The sequence below is a fragment of the Aptenodytes patagonicus genome, chromosome Z, assembly GCF_965638725.1.
Source record: "Aptenodytes patagonicus chromosome Z, bAptPat1.pri.cur, whole genome shotgun sequence".
Lineage (NCBI taxonomy): Eukaryota > Metazoa > Chordata > Aves > Sphenisciformes > Spheniscidae > Aptenodytes > Aptenodytes patagonicus.
This window is the reverse complement of record NC_134982.1, coordinates 37,728,144-37,743,798: the sequence shown is the minus strand read 5'-3', so window position 1 is coordinate 37,743,798 and position 15,655 is coordinate 37,728,144. Positions and strand designations below refer to the sequence as shown.

The window sequence follows — 15,655 nt, the reverse complement described above, 5'->3', positions numbered from 1 at the left end:
CCAAAACAACAATTACATGAGATGAAATTAATCAAATCCCACAGCCTTGTGTTTTGAAAACCATTTAAAATGTTTTTGTTCTGTTCTTTTTTACTGTGCAGTGTGAGCATAGCTATAACTAAAAAGTCTTCCAAATTCCAAGATGCCTAATCTCGCTGACCAGAGAGAAGGTATGTGAGAGCTGCTGAATGCACACATACTAAGATTTAAATAGAAATTTACTGTAAAGCAGATTCAAATACTTCATCGCATACATTACCAGAATAGTCAAAATAAAATCAACCAAAAGTTTGCCCTCACCTACACAAGTGCCACACTGACTAGAATAAGATTACATTAAAAAAAGGCATATTTTACCCTTAATGAAAGAAAACTGAGATATTCTTGCTAATAAAGCTAATAATATGAAGTTCATTTTTGCCTGACTACAAAGTGATTTCAACAGCAAGAAAAGTTCAAATCCAGGAAAAAGTATGTGCTAACATATGCAACACTGATGTATAATCTTCCTGGCTAGTGAAATCCTGAAGAAGATCTATTAATGCTGTCTACAGACTGTTAGCATGTCCCACAGGATGAACTTTCAGCAAGGCATGAATCTGAACATGCTCAAGAAATCAGTACTTTACAGCAGAAATACAACTGTCGTTTAAACCAACTTCTTTTTTTTATGAAGGATTGTTTTAAAAAATGGTAATAGGGAAAACTAGTAGATGCCTACATTGCTTTGGTGTCCTGTTAATCAAGCCTCTATACCAAATCCATCCTGTTCTACTGATGTTGTAGTCAAGAGACAGCAAAATGATTAGGAGGTTCTCTTAATCACGTTTAACTTCAGAACTTCAGAAAGAATTCTGATTATCTAACAGGTCACAGAAGTAATGATGGGTAATCACTATTTTCCCCTGCAGAAACCTCAGCTGTGAAACCACACAATAATCATTACCTTTCTAACACTTATGCAAGACAGTAAAGTTGGTAATGGGAAATTCAGCTGTCATCAAAATGCAGCCAACAATGAGCATTATGACAGATTCCCAAAAGGCATACTCCAGCCTTTCAACCAGAGCAAGACTGCATGTCAACAAAATTTCGGATATTTGCTATAGCAGAATGGAAGAATATTAGTCAAGAGAAAATATTAAGCATGTTAAGCACATAAGCACATACTGCTTAACATCTTGGTTCTCCTACAAACCTAGCAACTATGGATGCTACCTATACACATTTCCTTCCCTATGAGGCTGCTTCAGTTAACACTAATCATTTGTCCCATCACAGCCTGGTTTAAGATTAATTTACTGAAAAATGAAGGTTCATACACTGCATTTAGCTTAATATATTACATTCATTATGATAAGTTGTCTGCTTTTGCATTTCTGCTTTTTACCATGTCTTCTCCACTAGCATTGGTAAGTATCTGACTGAGCTTGTGACAGATCACATAAATGTTCAACAGATATATTTCTGCAGAAGATAAGACTGAACCTACGTTCACTAACAAAACAGCAAATTCTCTGAACAGTCATGACAAGTACACTTCAAATACACTGGGAACAGGGAGAGTGCCACAGACTTTAAAAGGCTGAGATAGGATCAAAATGGAAACATAGCAGAAGGCCAACAGAAGGCCACAGGAAAGTAATTATTTGCACCCATGTTCACCATTAAGTAATTTAGGACTGCTTCATATTTGGATCCTAATTTATATGGAGCACACTGGTTAATGTACTTCAAGATCAGACTCCACTAGAAGGAGACATAGAATAGATCAACAAAAGAAATCGTAACAATTCACCCACACTGGTTGTGATTCATTTAAAACATCCAAAGGAAATAAAGTATAAAATTGAATCACCAATTTTAAATTGTCACTAGTTTCTAAAATAGTCTTACTTTCAACCTCAGAAATTTCCTAAAGTTCTTCTAAGAAGTAAACAAAATTGATCCTAGTGAAATCGTCTACTTGGATTTGAAACGTATTTCAGCAAAGCTCCACACTAGGAGCTCTTAAAGAAACCCAACTGCTGTATTTTAAGGGGAGAAAAAAATCTTACAGTTAAAGAATTGCTTTAATTACGAGAAATAAATGATAACAATAAATGCTTAATTTACTCAGTGGGAAAGAGTCACCGGTGGTGTCCCACATGTTCAAAAAATATAGAAAAGTTGGAGGTCAGTGTAGTAACAAAATTTTCTAATACTTCTAAGCTATTCAGGATAATAAAGACAAAAGCCAATGCCAAATATTTACACCAGATCCACATGGGATACAGCATGACGGTAAATAAACTGTCACACAATATGCAGGTTAGACAATATAGGTGTTCTACATGGAGGAAAGCATTCTAAAATCACTTCACAAAGACAACAAAGGCCTCCTTAACCTCAGGAAATATAACCCATATATATAATAAAAGCTTTTATGATTAAAAAATTACATAGTCTGACAAAATAAACTGCAAAAAACTCTTCAGAGCAATACAAGATGATGAAAGCAGAATGATGTATCCAGAAATACAACCTGAGCATTCAAAAACCATGATCCAAAGCTGTGTTTAGAGCAGAAACAGCTTGAGACTAATTTTATAACTTTTAAAAAAATCCACCAAAACCTTCTAAAAGAAAAAACCCAATTATTTCTAAGATTCAGAAAAAGGTCAAGAATGTATCAAGAGGTAAACACCCCACAAGAAAGACTTAAAAGAATGTGTTTTATCATTTGTGAAACAAAATTATGAAATCATTAGATTAAGGGGAACTTTAAAAATCATACAAAATACAGATTAAGAATCTTATGATAAACACTTAAGTAAGAATCTGGATAAAGTTAGAACATTAACTCTGCAATGACCATCATCAACACATCCAGGAGATACTGCATTCTGTGATTTTTCTGTTTTACAGCAGATTACTACTTAAACAAATTTCAAGGAATTAAACACCATGGGTTTTTTTTAATATTCAACCTCCTTTGGGCTCATGAATATAATCCTTGATTACAGATCTACCTTACCTACTCACGCTAAGTGAAGTTTTGCATTTAACAGGCGTTATCACCTTAACTATTTTCCCTTCTCTGCTTAATCAAGGGAAAGAATGCTAGTAAAACTGAAATGCATAAGCACATCTCATTGACAAATCTATGGAAGAAACTAAGCAACAGATTTTACAAAACCATTGTGGGTAGATCATTTCACAGCCTTTCAAACTCACTTTAAGACATAAATTAGCCTTTGGAAAATATCAGGGGTATAAGTGTAAGGTCTGGCACACTTGTAAATTTGGAGGCCTGTTAGTGAGAGTTACGGATTTATTATAAGAGTTCTAAATGGCACATTAAAGCCAAATATTTCTCCCCACCATAATACTTTCTTTAGATCTATGATCTAAAGTTTAGTTGCGTGGTCAGGAACAATGAAACAAATCAGGACCAATACATTTCATTTCCACAGAGGAAATGCAGAAACGTCACAATTTTTTCTACGAATTTGTTTCCAGGAACAAAATCACTTTGGTTTTATTTTTACTTTCGGTGCCTTTGTTTAGAGAATATAAATAAGAGTCTTGCTGAATACTGATACCATTTCTCAGGTTTTTTCCCAGGAGAGATTTAATTGTGAAGTACCTTCTATTAGCAATAGCAGAAATAGTTACACTACTGCAGCAGCATAATTGCACAGTTTTTCTTTAAAAACCCCCCTGCAATTTCCTTTAAAACTGTCAGGTACAGAAGCTTAATTTAAAACAAGAAGAAACAACTTTTATTATTCTAGAAGTGGACTCACCTGTACTTCACATTTTGGAGAAGAATTCTCATGTAATGCATTTAAAGCATCATGAGCTTTCTGAAGTTGCTCTTGTAGCTGACAAATCTTTTGATCTTTTCTAAGCAACTGATCCTGAAGAGAGGCACAGTTTCGCTGCAGTTGAATTTCACTTGTTTTAACAGTTTCAAAACACGAAGTCAATTCGTTATAAAGCTATGAGAGGGGAGAAGAGAAATAACAGGATTAAAAATAACTTCAATGCAGATAGCCATATAAATACAGGAGGAGAGAAAATATAATTTAAGTAACTTGTCCACAAAGACCGCCCTCTCTTTTTCACGTTTTGACATTTCTTTCACACTTCTTGTCCTCCTGCTTCGCTCTATACTTTTGAAGATAGTGATTGTAACAATCACTGAAACTTTAAGTTTGAAAGACATTTTTCCAGAAAAACACAACTTACATTAGCATATTATCAGTTTCAGTTGCTTTTTTATGGCATTTATGAATAGAAATGGACACTTAAAAATGAGGATTTATTTTACTTCTTGAACAGTTTATACCAAATACAGAAAATACAAAAGAAAAAAAAATCTCTTATAGAGAATAGGCAAAAAATTGAAACATCTGTCCTGGCAATGAAATTAAAGGAGCAAGAATACCAAATACCATCCTTGCCTTTTATAGAATAGTTTGATTTTTCAAAACTAACATTTTTAATATAGCTTGGATAGCAATACAGTGAATCCACTAATGCCTACTGCATTTTGTATGAAGTATAAAATGGTTGTTTAAATAATTATTCTGTGGGAATTTTTTTGACATTAACTATAAAACGCTGAGATTATATTAGAAGTTCTTATCCCTGGCTGTTGCTCAACTGTTCTTGCTGCAACCAGAATATTGTATATATTCTGCAATCACTTTAGAAGGGATTCCATACAAACAAAGAATTTCTAGAACTACACCTAAGTAATAACTAGCAGTACATGCCGTCTAACTGACAAAGAGAACTTATTTTGCAAGAATAAGAGAACTTAATAACCACCCCACCCCTCCATTTTTACCTTTCTTTTTCAATATAAACATCTGAAAACTGTTTAAAACAAAATCAGTTTTTTATTAAAAAAATATAAAAACTAGTTCGAAAAATAAACCTGTAGTTGAATAAACAACAGTACAGATTCTGAAGGAAATACATGACTCTACAGCTTTATGACCTAAGCATACATTCCTCTCTCTCTTCATTTCAGTCCTTCATTCCTTTGATTGTCTTTTTTTCTCAAAATAAACAATATTCCCTCCGACTATTTATTCTACCATAAAATAATCTGTAGAAGGCATGTACTTCCGCAGCTGACAGTTTTCTTTGGATAATCCATTTCTGCTATTCCATCCAAAAGAAAGTAACTAAATATGAAAATCAGAATTTCCAAATCTATCAATAATGTTTTTAAGTACTAGGAACTGACACAAGTCATTTTACTTGTAAAAACATTATTTTACTCTTTACTTTACTCTTTGTCTTGTCAGCTATACTTAAATGATACACTTCTTTCTACCTTCCATCTGCTTAAATAGCTTAGAAGTTAAAGCCTCTGAAAAACTATCACAACTTTTAGATTTGGAAACAGTCTACATAACACTTTGTGAGAAATGTGGAAACAATAATCTCCCTTCCTTTCCTTCTTCCTAGCACTTTCTACTCCCATGGGCTGTCAAAATCCACTTAAGACAAAGTAAATTACTTCTTGCCTACTTCCAAAGCAGATCAGAGATCATGTCTCCCAGGCAAAATTAATTCAAAGTCCAGATAGACTGATATTTCAAATGACTCTGAGTCTTAAAAATTAAACTTTTACATTGAAATTTCTGTGCCTACTGAATGTTATTTATTTATTTAAGAAAGCTTACATAATCTCTAGAAATGCAAGTTCAAGATTAGCCAATTTCTTATGGAAATCAGTAAGTATCTCACAGGAAAATAAACAGTTCATTCATTAAAAACATGCATTTTTAGGTAATGTCCTTCCAAACAAATGGAACATCAAGACATAGTTACTTCCAGCTATAACTATATAAGCTCATTAGCTAGATCATACTGGTATGACAATTTGCTGGTTTTATGACTAGCAGCACTTAAGTGGTCGTAATTATAGTATCTGAAAGGTAACATCCTAGTAAGATGAATGGAGAACATCAAAAATACGATGCTTTTCCTAGCTGGCAGCCATATCCCCTAATGTAGCTAATGGGTATTTTTGGTAGTCAGCATTTGTCAAGACAAGACAAATAGCATGTCTTTTTACTTGCATAAACTTTTCCAACCTTTCCTGCTTTGAAAACAGCAATAACAAAACACATATTTCAAGTATAAAAGTAGCTATGTGCAAAAAACACATTCACACCATTCATCTTTTTACACTCAGGTTTATATATTTTTTTAAACAACAACAATGTACTAGTTTATAGGACTCAGTTTTTTTTTTTAAGGTATTTAACATTAGGAAATTTCAAAAATGAGAATTATCTGTATGAAAAGAAATAGTTTTATCTACTGTCCACAGATAACTAGAACAGCTTCCAAATTCCCATTTGGCTCCCTATCTTCTCATTTATGGCCATGCACTGTTTTGTGGATTAAATATATGCTTAATGTTTATTTGGGATTATTTTGGGGTTTTCTGCTCATTTCTGACCCTGTGTTAGAAGAGGCAGTACATTTAATCACACTGCAGTAAGCACATTCCAGAACATACAGAATTGCACAACACGGTGAAACAGGTCTATCGTTAATAAAGATACAGAAAGTCACGTGTAGAGAGACAAGACTTAAAATGGAGATCAGAGGACTAGAGATGGAACATTGAGTAGAAAATCCAAAAGAAAGACAAAAATATTGTAAATTATTTATCTCACAACTAGTAAGCTTCACAGAAAAGAGAAGTGAAATCTTGACTGTACATAAGTGAGTGGTTATACCTTACATGAATGTCAACAAGACATGAGATTTACCCAGGAAATTGTTTAATTCCCAAGAAGAGATATAAAAACATATTTATGTTTACAAGATAGAAAGAAAAAAGAAAATATTTAAAATCATTCTTTATACATTTTATGACATTTGGTAGTTGGGGAAAAAAAAAGGCAACAGCCAGCAACACAAGACTGTGCTCTGCAAAAACTGTTGCACTGACTGTATTTTGAGAATCTCTTTCTAATGCCTTAGAGCTGTCCTTTCTCTGACAGGCACCACAGACTGTTACAGGTGAAGATACTTAAAAACAAATAAAAAAAAAATTAAAAGTATCTGAAATCAGTACACTGTAATAAATTTAGTCTATATGACACAAAAGCATTATTTATCAGTCAGGAAGGAAGAGTAAATTAGCTGAATTACAAAAAATAAAGTATCCCCTATTTCTCAGCTACCTTAACAATTTCCTATATTGATTTAACTGATTTTACCAGAAAACACTTTTTGCTAGATCTTTGAAGAGTTACTTAAAACAGAAAACTTCATTAGAACAATAGGTGTCCTTAATGTCATCAAGTAAGTAACCTAAAAATGCCAGACCAAAGCTATGACTTCCAGGACAACCAAAAGATATGACCCTAACATTATACAAGTGTGTAGGATTTATTTTAAACTAGGTTTAAACTGCTCCTGTGTACTGAATGCCAATTAACAGCTGGGACACATTTTCCAGTTCCAAAATAATTTCCATTTCCATAATCCAAAAGACATTTAGTTAATGCTCGCATAGACTTTTTCATTATATCAACTAAAGCACAGAAAGTGGGGACATCCGGGAGATTTCCTTCAAAGGTATACTCCTGTGGGGAACTAACACTAAGGTAGATTCATGCATTAAAATGCAACAGTAGCCAATTACATACACCGGGTGTAAAACAAATATTCTCCCACATTAAATGTTTTATCTAAATGCTCACACCCTAAAAAACAGTATATTACAGAGACCTGAGTAAATGAACCCAAACATACAGTAATATTGAACATATAGTAATGACACAAATGGAAAAAAGTTAGTCTAAATTAAGACACAGTAAAACTGTAAGGCAAGCTATTCCAGCACCATCACAGAAATCCACATTAGAAGATCATGCTGCTTATGAGAATTTGAAAAGAACAAGGGCAGAAATCAGCTGGAGAAGCTCTAGGGTGAAACTGAAGAGGCACTCCAGAGAGACTATATACAGCACATTCATGGTGTTTAGTTTCAAAATGGAAAAGCAGAGGTAGAGTGATTTTTTAAGATGAGAGACCATGAAGCTTACTTATGATACAAGAGAAAAATGTCAGACAGAAGTGAGAGGTTAAGAAGAAAAACAAAAGAAAGTACTGAATGGATGTAAGCAACATCAGACAACGTGCAAGCAAGAGTCACTAGTATAAGCTAAAAGAGAAGACATGCTTTCCTCAACTTTATGGTACTATATGATTGCAAATACGACGGTTGCTCTGAAACCATGTAAATGGGTAATTTAGCAATATACCATCTCCAAAATAACAGAAGAGAACATAAAGGAAAAGGACATTTCAGTCTTTTTGATTAGTGTTGTTACTGCAAAAATTCAAACTGATCAGTCTGCCTACTTCAATGAATGCAGTATTTCCTGTTTCCTAACTAATTCCCCACCCCACCCCCCACTAATGTAGCCTTCCAGCATTCATCCATCTAATCAGTTTTGTGCAACTCCTTGTGTTGATACAGCTAGCTAATGGTGGGGTTTCTGCATTGCTTTTTTGAATATATAAAAATTTTGACACATTTCTCCCAGAAAGACTGTGTTTATCAGCAACACCTTCTCTGTGAAATGCTACCAAACCCTATTTAGATTTCTTCTCTCTATATAGTGTACTGTCAGAGAACATTCAGCAGGCTTGTGAAGAACACCAGTCCTAGTTAATGCACAAAAATGTTATTAAGTCATACTGCAAACAGTATCATTTAAAATCCTCCACTGTGGGACCAATATGATTATACACAAAATTCAGATATATTTAAATCTTATAATTCTAACTCAGATCAAAATTGGCATTACTCAAAAAAAATTTAAGATTAAGTAAGCTTAATCTTCAGATTTTTCATCCTTTCTTGATGTACAACTCTTATTGCACTGTCTCACCAGTTTACATAATTTCTTTCATCTACAGGTCTCATATTGTAAAAAAATACACTATCATTGCCAGAAACATTAAGACAATGGTTTGCAAACATTAGTGACAGATATAGAATCATAGATTTTTTGCTTTTTTTTTCCAAATATTTAAGCATTATGCAGATACCAATCTAGAGCATTACACACAGGAACTATAGCACACTAAGAACATCAGTACAGGGTTTTTCAAGGATGAAAATCATCACCTGTGAGTGCAGAGTTTAACATCACCCTGAGAGAACCAAAGTCTACCCAGGATTTCTTCAGCTATAACCTATGGGCACGTCTGATGGCAAAATCTACTTGCTATCATGTGACCAACTGTACTGGTGTTTGGTATACAAGAAATAGACTAACCTAATTAACACACTTCCCAACAATGGAAAACAGTATCGAAGCTTGAACTAAAGTGTGCGGTAATCTTTATTAAAGACCTGAGCTTCTCGCAGCTTTCACAGACGAAGTGGACTACAAAGATGGTGATTCACTTATCACTGATGTGGACTTCAGCATATTTGACTGGACAGTTAGTTTCTCTCAGCTCTTACCATATGTGAAAGAACTTATGTTTTTCATTCCAATTTTAGGGGGAACCTGCATTGTTACTCCCATTTACACATCTATATGGTTTTAGTTTTTATTTTGTGAATTTAATGCTGTTTACATAAAAATAAACACATTTATGTGATTTTTAACTGTGCTTAAAGGTTGTTGCAGTTGCAAAAAAGATTGGAAGTGGTAAAATTTAACCTTAGGATGGCAAAGCCAGTAACTTGACATTCTGATTACAATTTCTCAGGCTTGAAGGAAAGCAAACTATCTCCACACACTGACACCATGAGAAGGACTAGCAAAGGCAACAGCAGGCACAAAATTAACCACATCTGAAAATATATCTGATGCTATCCTATTTTTATCTACTTTCTGGTGCACTTGATGCAGACTTCTGCAATGCCTCATAATTGAAAATTCTTACTGTGTTTTCCAATTATGCCAAAAATCTAACTATTGAGCAATGCTTTTCTTCATCACAGACATGTACTGTACCACTATCCACAGTATTTCCCATTTATTGTTCCAGGAGCCGCATTCTAGGACACTAATTACGATTTCCTAGTTAATGACAAATAACGGTATTTCCACTTCACTAAAAGGGCCTTCCACTAAGAGATTTTTAATCAGTATGATTAACAAGGAACCTAAAGGCCACATCAGATCAAGGGAAAGTACTACATTATAAAAACAAAGGCCCTAAATTGTAAATTTCAGAAAACTGTGATAAGCTGGCTAAAGGAGTTCAGAATCTCTTCTTGTCTTATTATCCCTAGTATTGATTGAAGTCTCTCCACCTTGAAATTGTTGGTGAGGACAAATCTATTGAGTCTCATTAAATCCAGCACAGGAATGAAGTCCCCGGAGCATTTGGGACCACTAAAACAGATGCTATACATTTTAGAAAAATATTCCCTATCCTTGAGAATGAGAACTACAGCTGCAGTATGAAATAGGTATCAATTTGTTTCCATAAATGCTCTAATGTAAAGGAGTTATTGTAGAACACAGCACCCTTAAAATTTGTACTTAAAGAAAAAAAAAGGTAGCAGTATGACAAGTCAATGCAACTTGATAAAACAGATTACAGATCTTCACACATGTATGCTGCCCACTACAGCTAGACTTGGAAGAGAATTTGTGGTCCTCAATGGATTTACACATAATCCTGTGCAAGTTCATGACCTTGATCTGGTTTATCAGAAATGGTTTTTCTTTTATTCAGTCTATTGTTTCGTACTACACATTAACACCAGCACAAAGAGCGGTTCTTCCTAAATGGTAGACTGTTAAGATGAACTTGGAACATGTGAGCCAACCACATTGCCTGAGCTATAGCATATACTGCCTATCTGACCACTAATGGAGAGGTCATTGATCTTGCTGTGAGGGACAATATATCATAGGAGGTACACACTGATAGGCTCAATGCCATTCGCAGCAGTAGGAAAATATTCCTTTGTGAATGTATCTATGGAACAGCTGACACATCCTTATCTAGCTATTGCAGCCCGCATATTATTAATGCGTGGAAAACAAACACAACACACATTTGTCTGCAATAGTTTGCCTTTCTCATTCAATGGAAAAATAGGCATTTGCATTATTTTTATAGGTGCTGAGTTTTCCAAAGGCCTGCTGTGACTTCAGTAGGACTGCGTACCTTGTGATTTGAAAAATGCATGTTACTTTGAAGCAATTACAGTTGGGTATTTTATACAGTTGTTCTAATCAGAAGTATAGAACAGGATTGTCATGATAAAGGAAATCCTTTTTGCCTCCAAAGTTCTCTCAACTCAATTTGCCACAAACATGATTAGATCTATTCTACTCTGACTTAGAGACCGTAACTTTTTTTTAATATATACTTTTTTTTAAAACATATTTTTATGAAAAAACAAAAAGTACATATTTTTTCCAGGTGCATTAGATATTTTGATATTTTACAAAAGACAGTTTATCATTTCCACAATAGTAATTTGTCAGAATATTTGAGTTAGCTTTTGCTGGTTTAAGAGGCAAACCTCACTCCTCCATGTTGGAAAAATATTGAATTCAACACCTCTAAACCAGCAAATTTTAGGGTCATCTGTGAGTTGAAGTATTTGGCAGCTACCAAACAAAAAGAGCTAATCTTCAAAACCACACTATTGTTGTTCTTGCTGTATGATCAGCTAAGCAGAAGTCTTAAGTCCTGCTAAGACAGACCAACAACTGTGAACCAGCTTTCTGAAACAATCCTGAATTTTGAGCCAAGCCCAGTTTAGAAGCAGCTTGACCCTATAAGCTATGTAAGTATACCCATCAATTTTCCATAATACATAAGTAACTTATAATAGCAAAATTACTTTTCATAGGACAGGTTAAACTCTTTCTGAAACTGAAGTAATACCAGCAAAATCACTATTATGCAAGGCAAATTGACCTTTATAAAGAGTTTTGTCATGCTTTAAAACAGCCTCATGAAAACCCAGTTTTATTTTCTTTCATATGTTGTAGAACTAGTCTGCAAGAATATTGTCTTATAAACACTGATGAAGAGAGTTCATATTATCTTCACTTGTGCCAATTTTTTTTTTTTTTTGAGTGACTCAAAGGATCCATTTAACACCTATAAAACCATTGACTGGAGAATGAAACATGAAGGAAATACCACCTCCTGATACCTACATTCTAGGTTGTTTGGGTTTTTTTTAAATTCTATAATTTACTTTGTCTTGCCCCAAATAGGTAGAACTCCCCCTGCCTTGTACATGTTCTGAACAACTTTGATGGAAGTCTACGTGTAGCTTTGCTGGGCTACTACTGTAGTGAATAAAAGACTCAATGTCTATCATCACTGCAGTCAATGATAAACTTGTGCAGAGTTAAGTACACAAGAACGTGCTGGGCACTATGTGCTATAAAATGTTAACCAAACACATCTTTAGAAACCCAGTACTGATTCTGGTTTGACTTAGGCCCAGCTTCTTAATTTTATCACAAACTGCATACTCTAAGTAAGATGATAAAGGGAAACACCTATTTTTTGAAAAAGCACTGACAGTACACCATTTGAGAAAACAGTTCCAAGACTGGTAGAAGGTACGTGAAAGTTGTCTATGAAACTTCTTCCTTGTCTTCTTCCTTCTCAATGTTTCTAAAAAGGAAGGAAACATATCTTCTGTATTTCTTACAGACTGTAAATACATCCATATAGTTTGTTACACACAAAAGGAGAAGTTCTGAGTAGTGCACATTACAGCTCTTCAGGGTTAGCATTTTTCCTGGCATTCATCAAAAATACAATTCTGTTCTGTAAATGTAAAAATTAGTTAAAAATTTCTGAATTAGTTATCCATTTTAAAAGCTATTATGGCAACAATTTTTCCAGTTAATTTTGATAGAGCAGGTTTTTGCATCTTAAACCAGTAAATTTGTTTCAGATTCATATAAATACATTATTTACAAGTGAAAGGAATTTCTTTTCCTAAATTATCAAAAACAAATTGGAGAATTTAGTAATTGAAAGCTCTAGGAGAAGAAGAAAAAGAAAAACATAGATAAAAAAAAATACATAAAGGAATTTATATGCTTGGCAATTCACTTCTATTTTTCTTCAGATGCAACTAAATCTTAATTTTTAAGGCTCATCAATTCAATGTAAGCAAGGGGCTTATTTTGGTAACAATAAAGATCCAAAGATCTAAAGGATGCAACACTACACAGTGCTTTGATTACTCTGTCCGTTGGTATTGTACAGATGGATATTAAAATGAACCCTGTGATCATAAAGCAGAACGACATACTTTTTCATATGATGTTGCTTCAGCTGTGTGAGCATCTTCTTGGTCTTTCAGTACTTTTTGTGTATCAGTATTGAGAGCCTGAAGCTGCTTTATCAGCTCAGCCTGCTGTGCTGTATGTTTAATGTTTTGTCTGTAAAGATTCTGCATCTCCTGTAACTCCTTCCTGTGCAAAACAAGCAATAAAGAGAAATTAAGAAAAAGAACAATGACCTCCATTAAACAATTGTGTTCAAATAATTTTATTGTAGATAATGAGCTTCCTATTTTCATTTATTTTTCTGTCAATTGCCTTATAAACACCAGAAGTTACATATAAAATGTTTATCACATACTTTTGTGAAATATCTACAAAACAGTTAAGTTTCAAAATTGAATGCCTTTTAATTTCCCTCTAATGCTCTAACTGCTCTAAAATAAATGGATTTTCACTACTGCATCAACACTTTCTAATCAATATTCAGTTAACTCTTTAGCAGTAAGTGTCAAAATGTAAAATATTTAGAACACATGGACTGTAAAATAACTTTAATCTTTTTTTTTTTAACTAGAACCATCAGAAAAAAGATACAAGTTTTTCTTAACTTGCAAAGTATGTGTAATGCAAATCTCTTTTCTGAAATGCATCTACTCCCTAGACACACGAAGTATGTCTCCTGATAAATTACTTTTTGTCTGCAGGTACAGCATACTGCAACAACCATAAGCAAAGTAAGTAAACTTCAGTGTGTATTATATAACAATAAAAGCTCTATAACCACAATAATAGGAATCATGTTGTAACATAACCATAGGATAGATCTAGTATAATCAGTCTGCTTGAGAATTTTACTGTACTGCTGATAGATCTTATAAATTAAGGCGGAAACGAAGAATCAGTAACTCCTACTTATTAAAAACAATGATTAAAAACTTGGAATATTTTCTGTAACACATGTTAATAGTTCAGATGGCTCCATTAATCCCTTTTTTAATATTTTCTACTTAATTCCCTGTTTAATTCACAAGCACAGTTCACACTAGTATTACATACAGATACTGAAATATAAGTTCATCACTCCAACTAATTTTCTTCCTTACTTCCTCAAAGAATTTTCTTGGTGACCTCCAACACATATGTGACTTCTCTGTGCCTAGAATTATCATTAACAAGAGTTATCATTACATTTTTATGATACTGGTGGAGATGTCCAGTCAAAGATTAGCATACAAAGGTAAGCAGCAATACCAACTTTGTTGTGTTTTCCTGAGAAATCGCAGAATGACAAAGAAAGCATTTTAAGGGAACTTTCCAAAAACCATTTCTTAAGACCTGTGCCACAACTTAATATGTTGATTATTCACTACAGGTTCAACATCTGAATAATTACATAAAAATTGAAATTACATATACCACAATAGCACAGTCAGACAACAATGTTGTTAAAAAAGCACTGTTTAAAAAAGCCTGTTCACAGACCAATACAGGAGAGCACTTAAGGACATGCTTACTTAACAGTATTTAAGTCCTACAGTTCTCAATGAGGTGTAAAATAGCTCCTCAAAATTAACAATGGTAGAGGTACATTAAGGACTCTTTATGTAACAAAACCAAAGTACAACTGCAGTATGTACTTCATATGTACTAATTTAATTCTCCTCACAAGCACAGCAGCAGAAATAAGGACACAGTGATATATTAGCACTTTCCGACACCCTGTACAACAGGCTTCCAAACAAGCACTTGCTTCATTTCCCTGACTGTGTGTATATACTAGAAAATGACACATCTTTGCACTGCAGTTACAACACAGACTATATTAATTTTACACAGGTTCTCCAATCAGATCTTCATTTTGTTGTGGAAGGGAAAAACATGGGATAACGTTGAATCCTCAAATACTGTTGGATATGTTGGTAGTAACTGTTGCCAAGACCACTCTGCTATATTGCTGCTCTTTAATTTGTATGCAAACATCAATTCAGTTATCTGTGTCTGTCACCTGAGAATGCACAGTATTATATGTTCTCTAATGGTCTGCCCACAAAGTGTATTAAGGTCAATGGGAATCTTTTTTGTTGACTTTATCAGGCTTTGAGTCATAGCCTAAAGGGGAGGGAATGGAGGGGGGGGGGGCGGGGAAGCTAAACCTTGCAGCCACCCAAGAATTGCAACACAGTCAGAACACGTTAACTTCTGTGCTAATGTTAAATTCAAGGATTTCTGAATATAAGGAAACTCACAGTTCCATTACACCACATTTTTAAAATCAAACTTTATTTCTTCATGCACATATCCTAACTTGCTTTATTTTTCTTTTTTGAGTAAAAAGTTATACAAACCAAAATAGTTGCAATCTGAAAAATTCTTGAGCCACGGAAATA

The 15,655-nt window shown here is 34.0% G+C and overlaps 1 protein-coding gene across 2 annotated transcripts in view; it reads right to left on the bottom strand.

The window, feature by feature from the left end:
- The window catches only part of CNTLN (centlein), a 215,096-nt gene that overhangs the window by 124,535 nt on the left and 74,906 nt on the right, over window positions 1-15,655 (bottom strand). For both annotated transcript variants that reach the window (XM_076362507.1, XM_076362509.1), the window contains exons 8-9: window positions 13,295-13,457; window positions 3,789-3,983 (exon numbers count right to left, since the gene is read on the bottom strand). In XM_076362507.1, coding sequence (XP_076218622.1) covers window positions 3,789-3,983; window positions 13,295-13,457 — 358 coding nt within the window. The remainder of the gene's footprint in view (window positions 1-3,788; window positions 3,984-13,294; window positions 13,458-15,655) is intronic.